The sequence below is a fragment of the Phyllostomus hastatus genome, unplaced genomic scaffold, assembly GCF_019186645.2.
Source record: "Phyllostomus hastatus isolate PE091 unplaced genomic scaffold, TTU_PhHast_1.1 phas_contig_402, whole genome shotgun sequence".
Taxonomy (NCBI): Eukaryota; Metazoa; Chordata; class Mammalia; order Chiroptera; family Phyllostomidae; genus Phyllostomus; species Phyllostomus hastatus.
The window spans coordinates 14,172,400-14,197,418 of NW_025333873.1; the positions used below are offsets into that span (position 1 = coordinate 14,172,400).

The following is a 25,019-nucleotide window of genomic DNA, read 5'->3' on the forward strand; positions in this document are numbered from 1 at the left end:
GCTCGCGAAGCCCAGGTCAGCCCCAACACCGCCGGCCCGCCCGCCCGGGACTGCGACACTTGGGCTTGGGCAGCAACTTTAAGCGCTTCCTGCCGCTCAGGACGTGGAAAAGAGAAGAGCGGCTTCTGGCCCTCGCCAGTGGGGTCCCCGGCGGGGTCCTCAGCAGCCCCATCGCGCCCCCGATTTCCATCCACTCCGCTCTGCCGCTCCCCTTCCCTAGTTCCGCCACGCTCCCTCTTCCGGAAATCGGCACCTCCCCAGCGCCGGAAGTGCGTCATCAGCCAGGGCCGGCGCCGCACGCCACTCACTACACTCCGCACGCCGCGCGCCGCGGAGTCCCTAGGAGCTGATGCTCGTGGGAGCGACCTGGCTCGGAGCGTGGGTCGCCGCTCCTCCGAGACACCATGCAGGTCTCCAGCCTCAACGAGGTGAAGATTTACAGTCTCAGCTGCGGCAAGTCCCTTCCTGAGGTGAGTCGCCCGGGGCCCCTCGGGGAGCTGTCCGTGCCGGTAGCCGAGGACGCTGCCGTGGCCGCGCCAGCAGCGGGGCCGAGGGGTGAGCAGGGTGCGTGAGCTTGGAGCGAACCTTGGTAGGGTTCTGCCGAGCGGAGGACGCGTCCCTCTGGGCTCCCGTGGACGTTCGCAGCCGCTGTCCCACGAGGAGGAAACCGGGGCAGGTTGATGGAACGACATTTCTCCCTCGTTTCACTGCCGGTTCGCCGGGTGTTTGTTGAGTACCTGTTGAGTGCCAAGTTCTAGAAATACCAGCCGTGAGCGAGGCGAAGGCAGGCCTGGGCTCTGCAGAATGATGCTGTAGGGGCGGGCGGCAGTTTCAAACTCGCTGCACGTCGCTTGGTGTCGTAGGGTCCTAAGCGTCAGGGTTGGAAGGGGCAGGGAAGATGGGTGCTTCTCCCTGTGTTCTCATGCCTGCAACACGCAGTGGCCCCAGTGAGGTGACTCACCCGGGGTCACACACCGAGGCTCTGAAGTGTGGTGTTTCCTTCTTATAAGTGATGGTCAGGTTTCTATACAAGAGGACGCTTTTTGCGGAAGCTCCTGTCCGTCCTCAGATTCCTTGTTAGATTGTGGTTTTAGGACACGCTGCTTTATTGCTAGCATGCTGCTGCTGTCCCAGCCTGCCCTTGGACGTCAGACTCCACCCAGCTGTTCTTCCACGCGGCCACCCCCGAAAGATGGGGAGCCAGTGATCAGATCCTTCCTTTCTTCTTGGAGTTCAGGTTAAATAGTTCCCTGGCTTCCAGCTGTTCTCCAGACACCAGGGCCTTCTAGTTTTGTCCATTCTGCACAGTTGTCGAGAAGTGGCTTCGTGCAGGCAGCCCTGCTCTGAGTGCCAGGTACCTGGGACCGTGTTGGGGAAAAGGGCTAATAGGGGAGCCGACAGGAGCCCTTCTGATCACATGATGGGTGCTGTGAGTGATGAGTGACTTGCAGAGAGCTGTTCTGGGTGGGGTGTTTTGGAGAAAGCCTTCGGGGAGGGCCTCTTTACAAGAGGTGACACTTGGACTGTAAAAAGGAGCCGGTCACGTGAAGGCATGGGGGGAATTTTCAGTGCTGAGAGGACAGAAGCCTAAATGCCCCGTAGCGGGCACCCACTTGGCGTGTGGGGAACACTGAGAGGCACAGGCGCGGCCGTGATGGGTGGAACGAGGTGGGGGGGACGGGGGCAGACGAGGCCGGAGAGCCGGCCTCGCAGGCCAGGGTGAGAAGTCGGGGTTTTCCTGGTGCTGCTGGAAGTCACCACCGTTGGGCTTTCAATGGGGCTGCCGTGTGGCAGAGGACCACAGCGGGGGAGAGACGCGTGGGGACCAGCCAGGTGGTCCAGCTGAGAGCGCAGGTGGCCCGGGCCGGGGAGGTAGCAGACAGGATGCCGAGACACGGGGGACTCGGGAGGCAGGCCGGTGGGACCTGCTGGAGGGCGGGACAGCGGTGAGCAGAAGTCGACATGACAGGAAGGAGTCGAGAGAGCTCTTGGGTTTGGGGTCTGAACAACTGGGCACGTGGTGGGCGAAAAGAATCAAAAGTCTTATTTTCGGTACTTAAGGTTTGACGTTCTAGTGAACGTCAAGTGGGAATGTTGAGTGAACAGCTGTGTGTTCTAGTTTGGTGGTTTCTCTGAGTTTTCTTTTAAAGTAATTCTAACTCATCAGCAAATTGCTTGTGTTTCTTTTGCTACTTCAGATGTCAGATCCAGTGAGGTCTTTTTTTTTTTCTTTTTAACAGTGAAGCGTCTGTTTAGTGTGAGAATCAGTTCACCAGCATTCCCAGAGCTCTTTCCCTCGGTTTCTGATTAAGTTACAGGACAGTGGTAAAGTGCCATTCTTTATCACCTAGGATTTTACAGAGTCCAGAAACGATGGCTGAAATTAGTGACACCTTTCCGTTCCTTGGCAAACTTTGTTTTTAACTTTTTACTTACCTGTTCCTGCCCCAAGTGGATCTCAGCCTCGTGTGCCCTGCTGTGGTGCTGTCCGATCGCACAGAGGCGCCTGAAGGAACTTTCCTTCCTTCCCATCATCGTGTGTTGGGGATTTCTGGCCCTTCGGGGTCCCAGGCCCTAATGCAGATGGAAGTCCCCCGTCTCCTCTCCTTCGCCCCAAGCTTGTTCGCTCGGGCTGTACGAGACCGCTGCTGTGCCGGCCGCCCCCAGGTGGAGCCTCGCTTCCTGAGAAGAGGAAGTGAGTCCCCTACTAGAGGGGCAGCCGTGGTAGTAATATGCCCTCGTCCTGCTGGTGTCAGGCTGATGTGAAGGAATCCAACTGCTCGTCACTTTTAACATCCCCGCTAATTGAACTATTACTGCCTAACGTCAAATCAAAGGCTAACACAAACCTGTAAATCTGTTCCATATATTAGATGTAATGTTTGAGGCTTACTGTTTTTTTTAGATTTACGTAAAACATGGTAGTTCTAAAAATTTATCGTCTATTATATGCAAATATGTACAAGAAAAAATCTAGAAAATCTAGATGTGTTAACAGTAGGGTTAGGATTACAGAATATTTTTACTTTCTGTGTTACATATGTATATAAGGTTTTAAGTTTTTTAAACGTGAGCACGTGTTAGTTCTGCCAGCAGAGAGACAATTCATGCCAGCATGTTTTAAAGTGAAGCCTCTCCGTTTTCCTTAGTGGCTTTCCGACAGGAAGAAGCGAGCACTGCAGAAGAAGGATGTCGGTGAGTGTCCCCTCCCCACCCCACCCCCGCGACGCCCGACACCCAGGTCACAGCCCCGCCGGTCTTCACTGCTCCCATCCTTGAGTGAGGTTGGCAAACATGCAGCGGGAAACAAGGTTTTGCCCTTTTCCATCTTAAGAAATCTTTTGTCGTGGTCGATGTGTTCCTGGTGGGCGTGGGATTGATTTTACTGCTTAAAAGCCGATAAGCTAGCCTTTCACTGTCCCGTGGGTAACAGCAGATGCGGTGCTCCTGGGTGGGAGACGAGGACTCCGTCGCCCACGTGACACGGCACGTAGCGTGAGCGTCAGCTGGTGTGTCGGTGCTCCTCGCTCGGAGCCCCGCGGGGCGCTCAGCCAGCATGACCCGGACGGTGTCCGCACGCAGGGGGTCCGCGGCGCAGCCGAGGAGGACCGGGTTCGGGACGCGCGCTGCTCTGATGGCGAGCAGTGAAGGGGCCTGCTCCTTGTGCAGAGGAGCCGCGATGCTGTGCCTGTCCGGCTCCCGGCTGCGTGCGTAACCCTGAGAGAGGCTCAGGTAAAGGAGTCGCCAGGGCCCGGCAGCGCTGCCACAGCCGGCGAGATGCGTAGGGACGTCCGCAACCCCCGGGGGACTGTCTCCTACTAGCTCCACCACCCCTGCGTTCTCCGGTGTATCGGGGTCTCCGTTTGTTGAGTCCGTTCGCAGTTTTCGAGATACAGAGACAGTGACCGTTGTCATTCTGAACAAAGTAACTTGCTTGCTGGACATACGAACATGAACAATGAAAGGTCATTGCGGAAGATTTAGATTCTTCAAGTTACAGCAGCAGGAAGATAGGCATGCGAGACCAGCCCTTACATTACTCTGGACAGATTTCCATTCTGTCTTCTCCAGTACAGTTGTTTATATATGAAGGATGACTCACCTTCTCGTATATTCTACTTGTTATTCTCTAAAAATCAAAAGACCTAAGGTATCACAGCGTTTTCTCGATGAGAGATACATGCCCAAGGCAAGCATTTTGGAAGAGACTACGGGCTTTCTGTGGTGCTGGCGTTGGAAATTGAAGACTTTCCGTCAAAGGGGAACAGAGGCCGCTGCGCCAGTAACCTGACCGACTCCGGTTTCTCCTCGCGCGCTCGCTGCAGCCGAGTGTACTGGTGTGCGAGAGAGCTGGTGTGCGAGAGAGCGTCCGGAGCAGTCAGGGGGATCAGAGGGAGCGGAGCCTCGCTGCTGCTCCCGTCAGCCCGTCTCGGAGCTGTTCTGAGTCTTCAGACTCGTGGGCCACTCCTGCTCAGTCCTTCTGAGTCTTACAGTTACATTTAGTGGGCAAGGCAGCGATGATGGGCCACAGTCCTTTTTAAAAAAATTATTTTTTTCTTTATTGATTTTAGAGAGAGAGGAAGGAGGGTGGGGGGAGAGAGAGAGAAATCTGTGTGCTGTTTCACCTGTCTCTGCGCCCATTGGCTGCCTCCTGCACGTGCCCTGACTGGGAGCCGAACACGCAACACTGGCACATCTGGATGGTGCTCCAGCCACCTGGGCTACCTGGCCAGAGCGAAACAGTCCTTGTAATAGGCACATTGTTACGACAGCAGCCAGCAAGAATCTACGCTTTCGTAAAAAATATTTTTTTATTTATTTTTAGTGAGAGGGGAAGGGAAGGAGAAAGAAGGGGAGAGAAACATCAATGTGTGGTTGCCTCGTGCACGCCCCCTACTGAGGGCCTGCCCAGGCGTGTGCCCTGACTGGGAATCAAACTGGTGACCCTTGATTCGCAGGCCGGCACTCGGTCCACTGAGCCACACCAGCCAGTTTTTGTGAGAACCAGTTTAGGGTTTTGGTTCAGAGCGATCTCCACGTCGTCCTCTCGCCTGGATCCTCCTGGCCGTAGAGCATAGTGCCAACAGAGGCACCGTGGTAGCCGTTTCTTACATAACTTAAGATTTCCAAGGTTTAAACTTATTATTTAGAAAGAACATGGTAGGATTTTTGTCTTAGCCGCGATTGAATAATGGTAGTGGCTTAATGCTTATTCGATTCCCTCATCATCCAGGTCTTAAAACCTGATGTTTTCCAGTTAATGATGTTTTTTTTTTCCTTTTTGAAAAATTAAAACAAGATACTTTAGTGGGGAAAAGTAAGGTGTGAGCCACGAGGAAGCCGTGCCGTGTGGTAGGTGGGGCTGGCTCTGTCGGTGGGTTTCCCGGGGCTCGGAAGCACGGGCCTCGCAGATCTGCTGGTGGGACCGCTGCAGGCGCTGGCTGCCTGCGCCTGGTCACGTGACCACTGGGTCAGCTGCCCCTTCTGTCTCTCTGCAGATGTCCGCAGAAGAATTGAACTGATTCAGGATTTTGAAATGCCTACTGTTAGTACCACCATTAAGGTTTCAAAAGATGGACAGTATATTTTGGCAACTGGTAAGCATCCTTTTGGTTATAATTTATGTACATCTCGTATCAGGAAATATCATGGTGGGATAGGTCACTTTTTAAATTACCCTAACACTTTATTGTAAAAAAATTCGAAACGTAGAGTTATTTTTTAAAATTGTGTAGTGAACATCCGTTTATCTACCTATCACTGGGATTCGCCAGCAGTGTGCTGCATCTGGTTGGCCCGTGTCCGTCTGTCCGTCCTCACATTGCAGCTGCCAGCACGCTCTCCCTCTGAAGCACTCCCGTGCGCCATTCGCTCGCGTTCAGTGTTCGTTTGTGGCTTTTTGAAGTAGACGTGTGTGTACGCACAGTGAAGCGCACGGGTCTGTACCGTTGGATGCGTTTGGACAAATGCGACGCCTGTGGAGCCCAGACCTGCCGGGGTTGGGGCGCTCCCTCCGCTGCACCTGCCCCGGACGCCGCCCTCACGCCCGCACGGTCGACCCCGCTCCTGCCGCGCGGGCAGCCGCGGCTCTGGTTTTTGTTGTTGTCTGTTGTTGTCTGCAGCGCAGATGAATGCAGCCTGTGTGAGAACTTCATGTAAATGCGTCCGTACGCCGCGTGCTCTGTTTGCGTGAGACTTACTTCACCTGGGACCGCGTGTTTGCGCTCCACACGTTATCTGCAGTTCGCCCTTTTTTAACAAAACTATTACTACCAAATAGTGTTTCCTTACAGGAGCGTGTGCCACATTGTATTTTTTTCTCCCTGTGCTGCGCCCCGGCTGTTCCGCTTTTGGCCGTTACCGGTAAAGCACCGTGAACCGGCCTGCTCAGAGGACATGGCCAGGTCATGGGGGCGGGTGTCTCGCTTGGTGACAGTGCCAGACTTTCCCCACAGTGGCCGGCCACGTTACCCTCCGACCAGCAGTGCGTGCGAGTTCCCAGAAGGGTCACGTTTAATACAGTAATTTCCCACGTCACACACCTAGTGTTCTGTGTCGCTGGGACTCTGTGTTGACAGTCCTCGTCAGGGCCGGAGGAAGAGCTGTGAGTGTGCAAATGTCCGGTGCGCCGCAGTTTAAGAACAGCATCACCCAGGCAATTGTTTGTAACTCGCTTTTAAATATCCTTGCTCATTTTTCCCTCGGGACACTGGGGAGGGCGGCTTCTGAGTTCTCCCCCTCGAATGCGGTCGCAGCGAACCCTGCTGACCTCTGCAGGAAGTGCATCCGGCAGGTCTGCGGGCTCCTGACCGCGATGAGCGTGTCCTTCGGGTTTTACATCACAGTGACTTTCTTACAGGCACCTACAAGCCTCGGGTCCGGTGCTACGACACCTACCAGTTGTCCTTGAAGTTTGAGAGGTGTTTAGACTCAGAAGGTAAGAAAGACGTTCAATTTGAATTCACGAAAGTAGCTTTTTGTATTTGGCTGCTCTTCTGCTTGCTAAAATGAGAACGGGTCGTGCGTTCATGTTCTCTGCTGTGTAACGAAGTACCGTAGATACCCGTGTACTGGCTCACAGCCCTGCAGGGGAAGTCCATCGGCGTTCTGGTGCGTGCTGGACTTGGGGCTGGACTCAGGGTGCCAGCCGGGTCGGACGCTTGTCCGGAGGCTCAGGGCAGGAACCGCTTCCGAGCTTTCAGGCCGTTGGCAGCGTGAGGTTCCATGCGGTCCTAGGACTCAGGGCCTGTTTGCTGCCGGCTGCCAGCCTGGGCCTCTCTCCCTTGTACAGGCCGCCTGCAGACCAGTCCCCCAGTCCCCCCGCCTTCGAGCAGCGGCTCCCTGGGTCCCTCTCGGCCCTCCGGGCTTCCCTTCTGCTGCCGGCGGGGGAGAACTCTGCTTTTAAAGGGCTCCCGGGGCTCTAAGTCGCCCCTTTGCCACTTGAGGCGGCGACTCTCGGCACTCACAGGTCCCACCCACGCTCTCCAGAGAAGGGGACTGTTCGAGGGCGGGGGCCGTGCTCAGAATCCTGCCCGCACTGAGGCAGGTTCAAGGGGGGCCGTCCGGCCGTCTTTACCAGGTGGCCTCCTGTTCGAGATCGGGGGACAAGGGTGGGCCTGTGCCCTCCGAACCTGTTTCCCCGGAGACAGACTCCCTGTGCTGCTGGTCAGGACTGTCTCCGCTCCGTGTGTGTGTGTGCCTGATGCACCACGGATGAGTGAAAGGTTACTGTTCTTCTATTTACTGGTTTTTAGAGAGAGAGAGAGAAACATCGACCCGTTGTTCCACTCATCTGTGCACTCATTGGTCGTTTCTTGCATGTGCTGTGACTGGGGGTCGAACCCACAACCTCAGCGTATCGGAGCGATGCTCTAAGCAACGGAGCTACCTGGCCAGGGCCACTATTATCTTTCCTTTTAAGCAAAATTTTGAATGTTCTTTAATGTCTAGTTTATTTTGAGCATTTCAGAAAAATTGGCAAAATTTAGAAGTCGTTATGTTTTGTGAATTTTTAAATTGGTGTCAGTTCTGTACAAAATTTAGTTGATGAGTACTGAGAAATTAAAAGTTTAAAATTTTCCATTTGATGTTTTGGGAGCAATATAATATGGCAACTTTGTTTTTATATAGGGGCAAAAAGGGTAGAAAAGCCCGGCATTTGTATATAACTTTTAGAATCTTTGCATTAAGTTTGCATTTTTATTAAAAACACGAATTGATGATTATGTTTTTCCTTACTGTTTCTTGTTTTTCAGTGGTCACCTTTGAAACGTTGTCTGACGACTATTCAAAGGTACGCTTGATCGGTTTGTGTCCTCCAGACACGAATGAGTGGAATTTATTTTTACGATGTGTCTCTGTGGTGTTCCCGTTGTGAAATTTGAAATGGTTGTGTGGTAAAACCTGTCACTTTCTGTTAATACATTTTTAGTCTGTCGCATGTATGATGTGTAGCATCTTTTCAAACAGCAGTGACCGAGAGGGCGTTTGTCCAGTCCAATGTTAAAGTAAACTTTCCGTGCCGCACATGAGACCTTGACTGCATTTTTAAGAATGGGCAGCAGCAGTCGGGTTTTAGGTCCCGACGTGTGGTTTTTCGTTACCGCACTGGAGCCGGTGTCATTTGCCAGGTTGCTTTCACGTTCACATGTGAGAGGTAAAATAGCAGTGTTGTGTGTTCAATTCTATTAATTCTGCAAATCGGTGGTCATGGCACATTCCAAAACAATTCAAAACACAGCCAACTATGTATATTTTTTCTTTGCCATGTTCAATTTCAGTGAAAAACTTAATAATGTCCGATGTCATCTTGGAGGAAAATTGCATTTCCTTAGCTGACAGACTTCCTGTGCTGTCTTCAGGTCTGGAAACTGCGGAGTCTGGTTTATCCTTTCGCTTACGGCAGCCTTTCGTCCTGTGTTTGGGGACGTGTGATTTTATAATCTGTTTGACCTAGATATTGGTAAATTTGCTTTTACATACCACCCGCAGATTTTAAAGATACCTGTGTAATTCACTAAAGTTAAGTCTGTACAAGTTTGTCAAACCGTGTCTGATGATCACGAGATTGTTAACACGCGTTGAGCGGGACTCACGCGTCCAGGGCGCCGCGCAGAGCTGCGCTGGGAGGCGCTGGTGTCGGAGGAGCCAGGGGCACCTGTGCTCAGCCTTTCGGCCAGAGGCGCGGTTTGCGGAGAAGCTCTCGAGGATGCAGGGGGCCATCGAGTGCCCGCGGAACTTGTCGTGGTGGAGACGTGTGTGTGCGTGTGTGTGTGTGTGTGTGTGTGTGTGCGCGCGTGCACACGTAGACACGTGTGTGTAGAGGGAAGGAAGCCGGGGAGAGAGATCAGGGGCTTTCGAGCTTTGTTCGTTGTGGCGATGATGACACCCAAGCAGACTAATTTTCCCGTCTCACTTTCAGATCGTCTTCTTGCATAACGATCGATACATTGAGTTCCATTCCCAGTCAGGTTTTTACTACAAAACCAGAATCCCCAAGTTTGGGAGGGACTTCTCGTACCATTACCCGTCCTGCGACTTGTACTTCGTCGGCGCAAGGTATCGGGTCCGGCGCCCTTGGCTTTCGCCTCCCCTGCACTTCCCAGACCGGGAGACACAACTTGCTGTTCCTGACTTTGAGGAGGAGTTGAGGAGGGGCGTGGGGAGGAGGACAAGCCACGGTCCCTGCCTTGCGGTTGCTCTCAGGGCGGAGTTCCACAGCGAAGGGATGTCTTAGAAACTCTCTCTTTGGCTCTTTCTAGCGCGGTGCTCTGGACCTAGGGGGAGACGGGCGACCTGGTGGGGTCGTGTTAGCGGTGAGGCAAGTTTCTTAGCGCCACTTTAAAAGTTTTCTATCCTTAAATGTGGCCTTCTTTATGATTGTATAAAAATAACACATCTATTAGCGAATATTGGAAAATATTAAAAAGTATTAAAAAAATCACAATTACGTTGTCCAGGGGGAGCCCTTATTAGTCTTTTCTTGTGGTTCCTTCTAGTCTTTTCATGCGTGCACGTGTGCGTACATTTTGGGTTTTTATTCTCCGCGGTCCTCATAAATGATAGTCTCCTTGTGACTTCGTGCTATTTCCCGGGCACGGGGGTGGTGTGAGTCACTTCTGCACAGGAGCCGTCTCACAAATAGGCGATTGTGTGTAGGTTGAGAGTACACTTTCGTGTTTCACGAAAGGGGGCGATGGTGTATGAGTGAGAGACACACACCCAAGGGCGGGCACAAGCAGGCCCACAGTCGCAGGCATACAGAGCAGTTGTTTTTGTGTTATTTGTTACTGTGTTATTCTCCATACGGACAACTGTAAGCCTGCTTTGCCCACCCTTGTCTGTATTTTTAAAGATTATATTTATTTGAAGAAAAGTTTATCGTAGCTTACCTTTAAAGTTACCACATTTTTAACCTTTTGTATTACTTTGCAGCTCTGAAGTTTATAGATTAAACCTAGAACAAGGACGGTACCTGAATCCTCTGCAGACGGATGCCGCGTGAGTACCTTGTTTTGAGAATGCTGCTGTGCTTGTTTTGGCCAGGAGGTGGAGCCAGACGCTCAGGGTGTCACCCAGCAACGTGTGCTGCGGCTCAGTGGTGCCGGGCCACCCAATTAAAAAGGAGTCCCATTAAGTTTTCTTACTTAAACCAGAAATTTACTGAAGGACCTAATGATTTCTTAAAATTTTTAATTTTTAAAAAATGTGCTTGAAAATTTCAAAATTCACTGAAAAGTTCAGTTTATTATTTTTCATAGTCTTTAAATTTTCATTCATGGTTTGGTTTTGTTCTCGTGGAGAAATTTTGAATTTACTTGGTACTATTTTAAAAACTTTTATGTTTTTGCTAGCAGAACTTTAAGGCTTTTTTCCCTTTCATTTTACCATACGGTATTGCCCACACTCTCGCTTTATCTAAAGAGACAGACGCCCTTTGGGAATGCAGCTGTCACAGTGGCAGTGTGGAGCAGTGGTGGCAACAATAGTGGGAGGGCCCCTGTGCCGGGCACTGCTCAGTGCTTCATGCGTGTTAACTCAGTTTGGACTTGACTGCATTTGTGTGGTGGGAGCGGAGGCCCAGGGGGTAAGGAGCTTGTCCAGGGCACACAGCTGGGGAGGGTGGAAGCTGGACTACTTCTCATCTGTGTGTATAAAGAGCTGGCAGGATTTCCCTTGTTGCTTTGAAAGGGTTTTTAAAGGTTGGGAGAACATTCACTGATAACAATCAGGTGAATTCTCAGTATTTCTTTTCAGGTTGACTTGAAATCCTCCTATTTACTTTAAAAAAATGATAGTGCATTGTTGAATAATAAAATTTACCTTTTCTTCACACAATTATCTATTTATAATAACAGCCATTATTATTCTTTACCCTCACCCAAGGACATGCGTATTGATTTTAGAGAGACGGGGGCGGGGGAGTGAGAGAAACATCAATATGATAGAGAGACATCGATCGGTTGTCTCGTACACACCCCGGCCAGGGGACTGAACCTGCAGCCCAGCCATGTGCCCTGAATGGGAATTGAACCTGCGACCTTTTGGTTTACAGGGCAATGTTCCAACCGACTGAGCTATACCAGCCAGGGCATAACAGCCATTATTATTGTGTGTCTTGTACACTCTGGACGCTGTACTGAACATTTTGTAGTTTTCCCATTTAGTCCTCAGAGCAACCAGGTGAGGGGGATGAGGTATCCACTCTTCAGACAAAGCAGACAGGACTCAGAGCAGCCTACGCAGCTGAAACTGGTCACGGCTCCGGCTCGGCCCGGCTCCAGCTGTGTTCTGTGTGCCTGGGGAGAAAATGTATTGAGAAAGGAGATGAACCCTCACTGTCATGACCATGTGTCCAAGGAGGTTCTTCCCTGTCTCCTGCCCTGGGAGTCAGACACCTTGTTCCTGTGTGCCCGACTCAGCCCTCTCATGCCCGGGCGTTCTCACGAGCAGGTGACCGGGAGGGTCTGCATGTCTCCCGTCCCCACGGGCTGGCTGTTCGCCGAGCAAGCCCGCTGGTGTCCCTGCCCGTGAAGCGGAGGCTCACGTGCTCCTCCCTCTGGCTCTCGTTGCAGGGAGAACAACGTTTGCGACATCAACTCAGCGCACGGCTTGTTTGCCACGGGAACGGTAGAGGTGAGCGCGTCTTGCGTGATTTTCAAAAGATACTTGTTTTTCTTTTGATGATGAACAAAATGTCATTGAAAGGCAGAGCTGCTGGTTCCTGAGAGCGGCGTGCTAGCCAGGCGACCAGCCGGGGATGGGCTCTGTCTAGGAGGTCGCGGGGGTTGCTGCGGACTGTCCAGTCTTGCGGCAGGCATGGTGGGCTCTGACCCTGATCTCCCGGCGCTGGACAGGAGGTCACTGCTGGGTCCCAGCTTCCGGGGAGCAGCGTGACGGCCGTTCTTGTTCTTAACAGGAGGCCCCCTGTCACGGGGCCCAGCTCTCTGCTGCTTGTTAGTTTGATGGCTGTGAGCTGCCTTCCCTGAGGCCGTCTCCTCCCCGGTGAAACGGAGCTAATAACCCTTCCCGTGCCGACTTTAGAAAGGTGCTGGTGAGACTCGTGGACCAGCCGACATGAAAACGTTCTCGCCTGTAAAGGCAGATGGGGCCGTCTCTTGCACGCCCTGTGCAGTAGCATCCAGTAAATACATAGTGCTTCCCTTTTGTTCATCTTTTCTTTGGGGCGGGGCTTAACATTTTTCATGTATTGGTTTTAGAGAAAAGAGGAAGGGCGGGAGCGGGAGAGAAGCATCACTCCGTTCCACGCATTCGTCGGTTGGTTCTCGTGTGTGCCCCGACTAGAGGTCGGACCCGCAACCTGGGCCTGTGGGGGCGGGGGGCAACACTGTACCCCGCCGAGCCCTCAGCCAGGGCCCGGCACAGCACTTCCCTTTAGACCACAGTAGCTCCGGTTCAGTGTCCTTCACGCTGGACAAGGTTTTTCCAGATTTACGTTTTTAAGTACAGTAATGTTAAATACTCACAGTAGGTTTTTTTTTTTTTTTTTTGAAAAAGCAAGTATGTCGGAAAGATATCATTTAAAAAGTGTCCTCTGTGCCTTTCAGTCCCCGGATCGCACCGCCCAGAGGCACCTCTTTAACGGTTTGCAGTGTTACCTTTCGGGTTCCGTGTGCGGGTGTGCGTGTGCGGGTGTGCGTGTGCAGGTGTGCGCTGACGCTGAGCCTTCTCAGTATCCTCTCGAGTGAGGTTTCTCACGGCCTGCACTGCATGCGACGACATAAAAACACACGTGTTCATACAGCGGTGCTCACAGTTAGTTACAACACAAAACGAATTTGTGTCAGCAGATGGACAGGATTGCACTGTTTGAATAGTTTGAGTAGTTCGTGAAACCAATCCCACATGGATGAAATTTAGGTCTCTTTACTCAAATTATTTTTACGTTAGGAGATTAGGATTAGGTGGGCCACTGAGGCACACCAGCCAGGGCGATATGTTGGATTTTGGTTTCTTCTGTTTCAGTTGCTGTAACATTTATTACTTGTTATTATCAAAATCAGACAGTAAGGGTTTGCATTTGTGCTTTTTGAAGCGCATTAGGTTGCAGGCTTCAGCCGCAGAGGCAGTCACGCTTGGTCACAAAATCACTGTGGTTAAAAAAACCACTTTGTATTTACTCTGCAATTAAGCTGCGTACCCACCTTTTATTTCTGAAGGGTAGACTTTTCTTCTTTATGTCTGTGAAGTCTCTCAACTCGTTTGGAGGAGATGCAGCAGAAGCCTAGACCATCTGGAGTTACCTGCTGCGTGATTTATGAGATTTTATTTAAATCTCTGTGACAGCCACGTTTGCAATAATAATAATAATAATAACCGATGAATGAGATCACACCTTCCACGTACATTTGAGGTCTTGCTTTTAAGATGGTTAATAGTGTGAACAATTTTTCATCTTTATGCATATCTGTGTTTGATCGTTAACGCCTTTTTGGCGTTCGCCTGCCAGTTTCCGAGGAGCAGCTCGTGCCTGACACTGTCGTCTGTCTGTCTGTCTGTCTGTCTGCGCAGGGCCGCGTGGAGTGCTGGGACCCCAGGACGCGCGGCCGAGTCGGCCTGCTGGACTGCGCGCTCAGCAGCGTCACCGCAGACTCGGAGTGAGTGGGAGCCGGCGTGCAGCTTCGACACGCGTCCGCGGCCGTTTGCGGGTGTGTCGGCCCTGAGTTCAAGTCCGTGACCGGAGGGCGGGCTCGTTCACACGGAGGGCTGCGGTGGTGGTCCCTGCGACCATCTTCTGTAAAAACCCGGGCGTGTGTGCGAGCCCACTGGGTGGGCCAGCCGGGAGGCCAGCAGCTCCCCCTGCTGGGAGGGGGGTCCGTGCGGCTGCGGGGTGGGGACGGCAGGTGGCACGTCACGTGCCTGCCTGAGAACCCCGGCAGAATCCGTGGGAGGAATGTGGGAACTGTTAGGAGACTTAAGTAAATCGGTTACAGGACAAACGCACAAAATGTGTGGCTTTGATGTTTACCAGCAGTGTCCAGTTAGGAGGATACGAGGGAGACAGTTTACGTTTGTAACAACAGAAATTGTAAAACACGGAGAGGTCGAGTTATCTGAAAAAAAAAAAAATGACAGTTTATGAGGAAACAGAAAGTTTGAGTAGGTAAAAAAAATAACATACTGCTGCGTGAGTATTGGTCAAGAGTTCATTTCGAAGAGTCAACGGCTGCGAATACGGCGGGCGAGCGGCCTGGAGGTTTCACCCTGACGCCCGCTGCAGTTCTGGGCCGAGGCTCTAGGGGGCGCAAGTGACACGGGGGATGCTGGCCATCGTTGGTAGCCTGGACGGTGTGCAGGTCCTGGGCCAAGGACCCCTAGACGGAGAGAGCAGTGAAGTGAGGACTGGCGTTCGCTCCTGACTGGTCCTCCGGCGCCGCCTCCACCCAGGTCTCTGCTCTCGGCGCCACTGCTGGTGGCTGCCGCGTGAGAGGCCGGGTCCGTGACCGTAACCGTTCATCATTCTCGTTACTTTGAGAGATTCCAGGGGCCCCATTTGCACCCCAGTCTTTATTTCAGCTTGGACACGGCCAGCTTTAAAGGGGGAAACGGGCATCCCCCGCCTGGGTATAACGTGGTTTCCTCTGCAGCTGGGAAGGGGGTGTTCTGTAAATACCGTACCCTGACTGAACGTGGGAGGTACTGTCACACTGGGGCTTTCAGCTGGTTTTATGTTTTCAGAAGTTTGTTTGTTTGCAGCTGCTTTGAGAATAGGTATTACAGTTTTTGAAGGTAATCTACAGATTTTTTACTTTTATACGTAGAGCTTAGTTTTTACTTTGACTAAGAAAGTTTGGATACAATTACATTTTTCAAAAGCTGGCTAGACATATGACTTTCCCCATCAGAATTGAAGGGTTTATTTTAATGATTTTATTTATTGATTTTTAGAGAAGGGGGAAGGGAAGGAGAAAGAGAGAGAAATGTCAATGTGTGGTTGCCTCTCATGCGCCCCCCTGCTGGGGACCTGGCCTGCAACCCAGGCATGTGCCCTGACTGGGAGTCGAACCAGTGACCCTTTGGTTTGCAGGCTGGCACTCAGTCCACTGAACCACACCAGCCAGGGCTGAAGTGAAGATTAATAATGAATCGGTTACTTGGAAGAAGGCTTGGCCATGTGCACAAGGAACACGAATGCTTTGCCTTTCAGGATAAACAGTTTACCAACCATCTCTGCCTTGAAGTTCCATGGCGCCTTGACCATGGCAGTCGGGACATCCACAGGGCAGGTGAGTGTGTGTAAGCTGGACATGTCCCGCATGAGTTAGCACTTCAGCTTCGTGCATGTGTCCTGGGCAACATCCTCAGGTCTTCACTGTGGGGACGGGGAGTGAGGCACTGTACAGGGTGGGGCAAGAGGAGGTTTACTGTTGTGAGTGCTTGAAGCACGGGACTTATTCTTGTAGTGGTCTTTATTAGTGACCGTGTTATTTTCCATACGACAGCTGTGAGCCTCCTTTCGCTCCGCCCTGTGTGTCTGGGCTGGAGTGGAGAGAACGCTCCAGAACACTCCTCTCAGCACCCCGAGAACGGTGGTTCTGACCTCGGTGGTTGGTCTGGGAGGCGCTCGAGCTGGGGCTGCGGTGGGGTCCGTGGACAGAGGGCTGCGGTCCAGGAGTTTGGACCTCGGGCAGATTCCACTCTCGGGGATTCATAGTGCGTGTGAAGTTACACTGAAGGCCCTGGGAGTTCCTGTAGACGAGAGATGTGTTTAGTGAGTGTTTCCAAAACGTATCTGTCCCAGGTGTCTGGTTTTCCTTCAGCACGTGAGCCCACCCCCCTGTGGCGGGGGTGCAGGTCTGGGAGCGCGGATGAGACGCCTGCGGGCTGCGTCCCGTCTGCCGCTCCTTCCCTTCAAGGCAGAGCCCCCACCCCTGTGAGTGTGCTGCCCTCCCAGACCAGGCCTGACAGCCTGCCCCCGGGGCAGGCACTGCCTCCGCCGCCATGGTTGGTCGAAGGAGGGCCTGTCGCCTGGGCGGGAGGCTGAGTTTCCCTGGGCTCCTTGCGTCTGATGTCAGGGCTCTCCCTCCCCCAGCCCCCGCCCCCACCCCGCCCCACCCGCCCCCAGCCGTAGCCTGGCCACCACCGTCTGTCTTGGCCTCCCAGGACCGTGTCCTGTACCCCTGTCTGTCTGGTGCCTGTCACTCGCTGCGACTGCACCTAGTCCTCAGCAGGCCGCAGTCCACACCTTTGTCGAATTCCCAGATCACAGAAACCCTCTCAGCCTTCCTTTCTGCTCCTTCCTTGGCGTAGCAGCTTGGGAGTTCTCGGTCCCGGTGCGCCTGGAAGTTGCTCTCGGGGTTGAATGCATAGAACCACGTTCTCTAAGGGTAATTTGAGAGATGTTTCTGGAGCGTTCTGCTGGCTCTGACTTGGGGACCTGTGCACCCTCGGGGGCGGTGATCATTGTGCTCGTGAAGGTCCAGGGAGGCAGACGGTGGCCACTATTGTCAGTTTTTACAGTTGTTTTTTAGGATAAAATGTTCAGTTTGTTTGCACAGAAGTAACTTGCTTCTTCCCTTGTAGATCTTACTCTACGACCTGCGGTCGGACAAGCCGCTGCTAGTTAAGGACCACCAGTACGGGCTGCCCATTAAGTCGCTTCATTTCCAGGACTCCTTAGACTTGATCTTGTCTGCAGACTCGCGGATTATCAAGATGTGGAATAAGAACTCGGTACGTATCTTTCTGTTGAAATTTCTATTAAAACCAGTATTTTCTTGAGAACATCTGATGTTCTCTCCCCTCAGTTGCAAGTATTGCATTAAAAGTGACAGAATCTTACGTTGTTGGTTTAATCCGTCTTCTGCTTTTCATTTTAAAACCCAAGTATTTTCAGAAAAGTAAAAGGTTAGTTCATCAACTAACTGGGAAAACATTCATTCAGTACAGCTTTTAAGAGCTCTTTGCATTTAATTAATTACAAGCTTAGCACCTTTTGTCAAAAAATGTCACTCCTTTTTTTCTTTTAAGATTTTATTTATGTATTTTTAGAGAGGGGGAAGGGAGGGAGAGAAACATCAGTGTGTGGTTGCCTCTCACACGCCCCCTACTGGGGACCTGGCCCGCAACCCAGGCATGTGCCCTGACTGGGAATCGAACCAGCAACCCTTTGGTTTTCAGGCTGGCACTCAGACACTGAGCCACGCCAGTCAGGGCTCTTTTATTTTTCTTTTAATTCAGTTTTGAGGTGCGGTGGGTGGAAGTCTAGCAGCCTCGACCTCAGCTTCCGGAGGGCGAGTGCCGGAGGGCGAGTGCCGGTCTCCGCGGTGGGGCTGCCCGTGCCCAGGACAGAGGCGCTGCCCGCAGCCCCGCACCGCTCCACTGCTTGTCCGAGTCCGCGGCTGCTCCAGCCAGCGCTTTGGCTTTTCCCTTCCGTGTGGTTGGTTCCCAGAGCGGGGACCTGACCGAGCGGACGCCCTTTTCCCCTCTGGACACGTGGGGGAGATTCTGGGTTGTCCCCGGGGCGTGCCCTGCTTCTCAGGGCCTGGTGTCTGCGGCTCCGGCCACGGCAGGGAGGAGGAGAAGGCTCCAGCTGGTCTGAGTTCTGGGGAGGGTCACCCCGATCTCCCCGGGAACCGACTGCCACTCACCTTTGTTGGCTTCGAGTTTGGGGGGTGTGAGGGCTTTCTTAGGAAGTTTCCTGGTGTCATGGCCTGGAATTTTCTCTGCTTTTTCTGGTAATCCAAATTGATATACTTAGAACAGTATGTATGTTTAATACTGGAAACGCTGACATTGTATTTTGTAAAATTCATAGGCTGCTGGGCAAGTTAGAAGGTGCCCTTGATCTGGCTTTCATGCTGGTTCAAGGCAATGAGTGTTGTCAGTTTGGACGTGTGCTCCCAGACCCTTTAACTGGGGCGTGGTTTTCCCGAGTGTGGAGTTTTTTGCTATTTTGTTCCACGCTGTTACAGTTCTCTTTTTCTCCTTCCTTTTTTCCTTCTTGTTTCCGTGGGAATTGAGAAGAACAGGGAGGTAGCTGTGTGAATTGCAATGTCTCCAATGAGAACTGGGCTGCCGTTTCCCACTGGGCACAGACTTGAGCCTCCCCCTGGCCGCGGGAGGCTCCTCCGGCTGGCCCTTGAAGTCCCCGCGCCGCAGTTGCTACGATGAGTTTTGTTTTGGCGTTGTTGTTGCTCATGACTAAGTGCGCCCTGTGGACGACACCCACTCCCTCGGTTTTGCTTGACTGGCTTTCCTTGCGTGTCCTTCTCCTCACCTTTTCCTGTTCCCATCTCACCTGCTGTCTCTTCCTGTCTTACCCTCCCCCTGTAACTCTTTTCAAAAGAGCACGTCCCCCCCCACACACACACACTTAAAGAAATGCCTTGGGCTTCACTGTCAAACAGCCGTCGCCCTGTGCGCGGACCGGATTTCAGTGCGGGAGGCATCCCACGTTCGTCATCTCGCTCGGCCCCCGGAGCCCGCGGCGCGGGGATGGCCACCGTGTCCCCATCCCGCCGCGCCGGCCGTCGCTTTCCCTGGGTGCCGGGTTCAACCGGGGAGTGGTTTCCCGAGTGTGAGGATCTGTTGAGTTGATGCACGACTTTATTTTAAGCGTCACCCTCCCCTGTTGTAGAGACATCACCTTTAAAACCGTTGGTTCACTTTCTCGGATAAGTCGCCTCTCCCCCAGGGGCCTCGGCTTCTTCGTCCCTAGAATGAAGAGCGTTTGGTAAATTGATCCGATGAACTCTCTGAGATACTGTTGAAAACTTAAGCTCTGTGATTCCAGGGGGCTGGTTTCATCTCTTCACATCCCAGTAGGAGTTTGAGCTCGGCCTCGGTGCGTTTCTTCACGCGGGGCTGCCGAAGTGTGTCTCTGAGGTTTGATGACTGCTGTTTGGTTACTCTTTCAGGGGAAAGTATTTACTTCCTTGGAGCCAGAACACGACATCAATGACGTCTGCCTCTACCCCGACTCAGGTACGCAGTATGGAGCCACGGGTCACGCGGCAAGACCCATCTGAGCTGTGCTTTGTTGGGTTTTAAACTCGCCGTGTTTCTTAAGACAGGACTTGGCTCCGTCGGGACAGGTCTTAGACGTTGCGCTTGCTTGAACAGTCGAGAGCAGGAGGTGCTGTGGCTGGTCCAGACAGTGGCCTCTCCGTGACCCGGGGCGCAGCCAGCCCCTGCCAGTGGGAAGGGGTAACAGGTGGAGGCGGCGGCAGGCGCGGTGCGGTTTCAGCGAGCTCTTCCGCCCCCCGCGCGATGAGCAGCCGTGAGCGGGAATCCAGTCGGGGGCGGGAGAGGGCCCCGGGGCCGTGGGGCCAGGGGTGTGCAGGGCAGATACGAGGACGGGGCAGGATCTAACAATCCCTACGGGCACGTCTGAGAAGAACGGGGGTGGGGGTGAGGACACGAGAACAGTTCCCACTCGCAGGCATGCTGCACCGAGAGGGCAGGCACGCTCGGGTCACTGGGGAGCGGGTGCAGGCAGAGCGGGAGGAGCTCTGTGGCGTGTTCAGAAGGCGCTCTGACAGCCTGTTGGGGAGCGGCTCCGGCCGGAGCAGCGGGAGAGGCTGCAGCGATCTCTGTTGGTGTTGCATGTGCACTGGTGAGTGCAGTTTGTGGGTGGAGTCTGGGACAGGGCGATCCCTGTGAGGGACCAGTGTAAGGGCAGCGCGGGGCTAGAGCGGGAGGCAGGCCAGGCCGGGCCAAGCTGGGGCTGGGTGGGCAGTGGTCGGGGAGGCGAGGGCAGGGGAGGGCAGGGTGCAGCAGCACGGGCCAGGGTAGGCTAGGCTGGGCTGTGTGTGATACCATACAATGTGGCACGATGCACGGGGCTTGTTTGGGGAAGGGGAGGTGCCTCGTTCTGGGGTGCGGCGGCCCCAGGAGGAACGGAATGTGGAGGCAGATGGCGGTTGATGGTGGAAACTGGTTTTTTTAGTTGAAACCTGCCAGTGTCCAGCCTCGGCAGGGTCTCAGGGTCCCCAGAGGATGCACGGCTCAGGCAAAGTGACGGAAGCGAGACTACTACAAGCTTTCCTTTTAAAGATTTTATTTATTTAGTTTTAGGTAGAGGGGAAGAGAGGGAGAGAAATACCGATGTGCAGGAGATACATGGATCGGTTGCCTCTCTCTCATCCCCCACTGGGGACCCAGCCTGCAACCCAGGCCTGTGCCCTGACAGGAAATCAAAACAGTGACCTTTCAGTTCGCAGGCCGGCACTCAGTCCACTGAGCCACACCGGCCAGGGCACAAGCTTTGTGTTAACAAAGAGCAGAAAAAAATACTTTTCAGACATCGACTCAAATTGTTGTCCTTACATTTGGTGTATCTGTGCGTGTGTGGTCTGACAATCTGAACATCTTCTCGCTGTGGCTCCTCCACCGTGTGTTACAGACAGATCTTCCGAGTGAGTGTAATCTGGCTGATTTGTCTGAGTGTGTAGCAACCGGAGCCCTGAGTCTGCTTCTCGGCCCCAAACTTCCCTGCCTTGAGACAAGACGTCAGTGTGAGCTCTGCGTCTTGACCTGTAGGAGCGGGTGCTGGCGGGTCTCCCTGAGATAGTCGGGGCCGGCAGAGTTGGAATGCCGTTGGGTGCAGCTGGCAGGGTGCGTGAATGTCTCGCACGAGGTGGACCGCTATTTGAACACGTCACCTAAAATGTCATAGGGTGTGCTTGAGTGTGACATCGTTGTGTTACAGAATTACGTGCTATGAGAGATTTTCATGTGATAAAGAGGGGCCTCATCTGTGCCGGGCCCTGCGTGTGAAAGCACGTGGTAATCACACAGGACCCTGTCCGTGGTGGCCCACCGCAGTGTCACTGACGGACAGGGGCTGTTTCGGGAGACCTGGGGGGACAAGCCCGTGCAGACGCAGCGCCAAACCCAGACCGGAACCCCAGCGCCGTGGCTCCGTGCCGGAGAGGGAGCACTCGGAGGTCGCCGCCGCTTCTGGGGTGCCAGGGAGACATCTGCTGCGGGCCGGGACGCTGGCCCCGACTCCTCCTCTGCCTTCTGACTGGCTGGCCTGAGAAGACCGAATTATCAGCGGCCTGTGGGCTCTGCTGTTCCGGTCCCTGCAGAGCTCCCTGTCTCGGGGTGGCCGGGCCGGGCTCCGCAGGGGCGGCTGCACGGGGCAGTCAGGGCACGGTGTGTTGTTTTCATCAGGCGTGACCTTGGTGTGACCTTGCAGTCAGGTGTGAGGGGCTGCTTTGCTGTGACGTTTCGTGGGAAATACTTCGCCTCGGTTTTTTGATTCCCGATTGACAGGAAGGAGCCGTTCTTCTTAACTTTCTGATTTTCGTTTGTGTTAGATAGTGCATTGAAATTCCATTTTCTCTGTGTGTCATGTCTGAAGCTCAGCACTGTCCCCGTGACACGCAGTGGCTGACGTCTGCAGGCCTGAGCCCTTGGTGCTGGGAGGGGCCCTCTCTGAGGCTCGGGGAGCCGCCCAGGAGGCCCGGGCCGTGGCCCGCAGCCGGAGCCCTGTGCACTCTGTGTTCCGAGCACCTCGGACGGTCCGCAGCGTGAAACAAGTAGGTGCGGGTGCTCGTCCCCACGTGTTGACCTTCTCGTTGTGCTTGTTTTCAGGGATGCTTCTCACCGCCAACGAAACCCCCAAGATGGGCATCTATTACATTCCGGTGAGTGGCGCAGATCCGCGGGAACCTAAGGACAGGGCAAGCACAGATGCTCTCGTTTTAAACGGGGCGTACGGAGGGACTGCGTGTGCGGCCGTTTGAGCCACACGCAGCGGGTGCACTTGCAGGCCCACCTCGGGCCCTGGAGCCAGCAACACGGTGTCTGGCTGTTCTTCGCGGGCGACGAGCCGGTGTCAGGTCGACACGGACGCCAGAAGTTGGTCTGTGCTCTCCCGGCTGCATCTGTCTTTGTGTCGGGGCGTGTCGTAGCCTTACACTCCCGGCTACTGGTGATCAAGAGGCCGCGTCCTGAAATAAAAGCCTGGGCTTGTGCAGTCCTCCTGCTGTCACCTGTGTCTTCTCAGAGGGAGTCACGTGTGAAAGGGACTCTTAGATCGGCGTGAGCAGCGAGGACGTGCGTTGCTGTGTGCGTGACGCGGTGCGCAGTCCTGTCCTTTTTGAGCTTTGGTTTTTAAAGAATGTTTCTCGTGCCGTGCGGGAAGCCTCCGCTCCTTCGCTTCCAGCTCGGAGCAGGGAAGAGAGCCAGGGGAGTGCGCCCTCCTGCACGGGACGCGCAGAGCACAGACGCGGCTTCAGGCCCTGGTGGCAGGCCTCTCCCTCCCTGAGATCGGGGGAGACGGGGGGAGGGGGCGAGGGGAGCCCCCCAGACGGCTGTCGGCCTCCAGCTGGGAAGATGCTCCGCGTGCGGGGCGGGCTTTTCCCGCCGGCTCGGCCGCGGGCGCCTTCCCAGAGCAGCGCTGTCTGCCGGCGGCGACTTGCTGTGCTTCCAGGGACCCCGTTGGTCGCTGGAGGCGCTTTGAGGTGTTTCTCTCGGCTGCTAGTAGAGTGAAAGCCGTTCAGACAGCAGCTTTTCTGTTCTCCTGAGTTACTTGTTCCTTTCCCCGGACTCTCGCGGTCTTTCATGTTCCCGTCAGTTTGTCCATCTTCCCTTGTCTTCGTCTGTTCAGTGTTCGTGGGTGGCGGCCGCTGCCTGTCCAGCACGGTGCTGTTTGCTGGCACCGGGACTCGCGCGGAACACAGTCCTTTCCTCGGTTCCAGCCCCGCGTGATGAGCGCTGGACCAGCGCACGGAGGGGGTGGGCCTGGGCCTGGGGCCCGGTGGGCAGTCGGGGGGTGCTCAGAGCAACCTCCCAGGGGGATCGACCGCCGTGGAGAGACCTGCGGGCGGTGGCGTGTGCTGGGGGGAGGGGTGGGTGCGGAGTGGGAGAAGGACCTTGGGAGCGGAGGGAGCGGCGTGTGCGGAGACCAGAGGGGACGCCGTCCACATGGCTGCGCGGAGGGGTGGGGGCGAGGCCGAGGCTACAGAGGCCGGCAGCCCCCCCCACGGAGCCCCGGGAAGCCAGGTGTGGCGGCGCAGGGCAGGTGGTCCGGGGAAGGTGTGAGTGGGCAGTGGTGGGGTCAGGGGTCGTTCTGGAAGGACTGTTTGGCTGTGTCTCAGGGAGGGTGGATTAGACGGCATCTCCTCGGGAAGCCACGAGGACAGGCTGGAGCAGTCCTTTGGGGAGATGACGGTTCGCGTGTGCCCCGGGCCGGGCCGGGCCTCCCGTTTTAGCGGGTGGAACTCGGGGGTTCTGGGGTGGTCCGAGCGAAGTCCGACTGGCGGGCAGTAATCTCGGAGGTTCGTAACCCTGGAATTGCCAGACGGTGCGTGTCAAGTCCTCGACGGGCACTCGAGTAAACCACAAGACGTGCCTTCCGTCCTCCGGCGTGGCGGGCTCGTCCCCCAGGCCAGCCCCCTCTGGGGACGTTGCCACGAGAGGCAGAAAGCGGCAGCTTGCCCCCGACCCTCACTTCTCGTCCTGCGAGAGGGCTCTGCACCTCCCTCCCAGGAGTGCGTGCTGCGCCTTGGTCTTCGGCGGCTGCCCGTGAGCCAGCGTCCTCGGTGTGGGGCCTCTCCCCGCGTCAGAACTCGGGCGCGTCAGCCAGCGGGAGGGGGCAGCCCCGCAGACAGAGTGTGGGGAGCACGGGAGGTCCGCGTCGGCATGTTGGGCGAGGGTGCACCGGGTATGTGTGTGGGGAGCAGTCCCGCATGCTTCTGCCGTGCGGCCATCTCCCCGGCCTGTGCTGGGACGGCAGCCATGGGGACAGGACAGGAGGGTCGTTGAGGCTGCAAGAGGCCTGGTAACCCGGTGGGTGTGGGGAGGGAGGAGGAGGAAGGACCCAGAGGCGACAGCCCAGGTCCTGCTTGGGGCACGGTGGGGACGAGGAGGACGTGCCCTGAGTCCAGGAGGAGGAAGGGGAGCGGCACAAGTTACCTTCCTTTCTGTGTCACGTTCTGCATTTTATAAAATGACCTTCAAAAGGAGAAACAGGTTTTTTGATACATAAACAATGCATGCATATTCCTGCTTATTCCCAGTACTGCAAAATACAAGAAAATAAAAATCACTATTTCCCCCTTGATTTTACGAGCGCTGTAATAGTTGAGTGTGCTCTTTAAGTCATGCTGAGAGTGTTCTGCACGCAGCCAGGTTTCATATACAGATTTTAAGGCATCACAATCACCTAAAGCATTCCTGGCCGTCTCCGTCACCGAGTCTGAGGCGCGAAGGGGGCCCCTTACGCGCTCCGGCTCCGGGCCGGTTCCTCAGGGCGGGTTTCCGTCCCGAGGCCAGGCGCTGGCCAGGGGTGAGAAACCGCTTTCCTGACAGATGTCCGCTTCCGCTCCGTAACTCGCTCAGGTGGACCAGCGGGCGGCTCCCAGGTGGCCGTGCACGTGGGGCCCCGAGAGCCCGCTGCTCGCGCCCAGCTCGGCGCTGTGCCGGGGCCGGCACGGTGGGTACTCCGGCCTGGCCTGGCCTGCCCTCGCGCCCAGTGAGGCTTCTTGGGTGGGGCCCCTGTCCTCACTGGGCACCTGCTCCTCGCGGTGCCCCTTCCAGGCCCGGAG

General features: G+C 54.7%; 1 protein-coding gene across 1 annotated transcript in view; it reads left to right on the top strand.

The window, feature by feature from the left end:
- Positions 1–289: 289 nt before the first annotated feature.
- The window catches only part of NOL10 (nucleolar protein 10), a 51,915-nt gene continuing 27,185 nt past the window's right edge, over positions 290–25,019 (top strand). Inside the window, exons 1-13 of the mRNA XM_045844432.1 lie at positions 290–470; positions 3,150–3,195; positions 5,499–5,597; positions 6,860–6,937; positions 8,256–8,293; positions 9,422–9,558; positions 10,435–10,500; positions 12,075–12,135; positions 14,032–14,117; positions 15,668–15,746; positions 17,044–17,193; positions 19,380–19,446; positions 22,063–22,115. Of these exons, the coding sequence (XP_045700388.1) occupies positions 405–470; positions 3,150–3,195; positions 5,499–5,597; positions 6,860–6,937; positions 8,256–8,293; positions 9,422–9,558; positions 10,435–10,500; positions 12,075–12,135; positions 14,032–14,117; positions 15,668–15,746; positions 17,044–17,193; positions 19,380–19,446; positions 22,063–22,115 (1,026 nt within the window). The 5' untranslated portion in view covers positions 290–404. The remainder of the gene's footprint in view (positions 471–3,149; positions 3,196–5,498; positions 5,598–6,859; positions 6,938–8,255; positions 8,294–9,421; positions 9,559–10,434; positions 10,501–12,074; positions 12,136–14,031; positions 14,118–15,667; positions 15,747–17,043; positions 17,194–19,379; positions 19,447–22,062; positions 22,116–25,019) is intronic.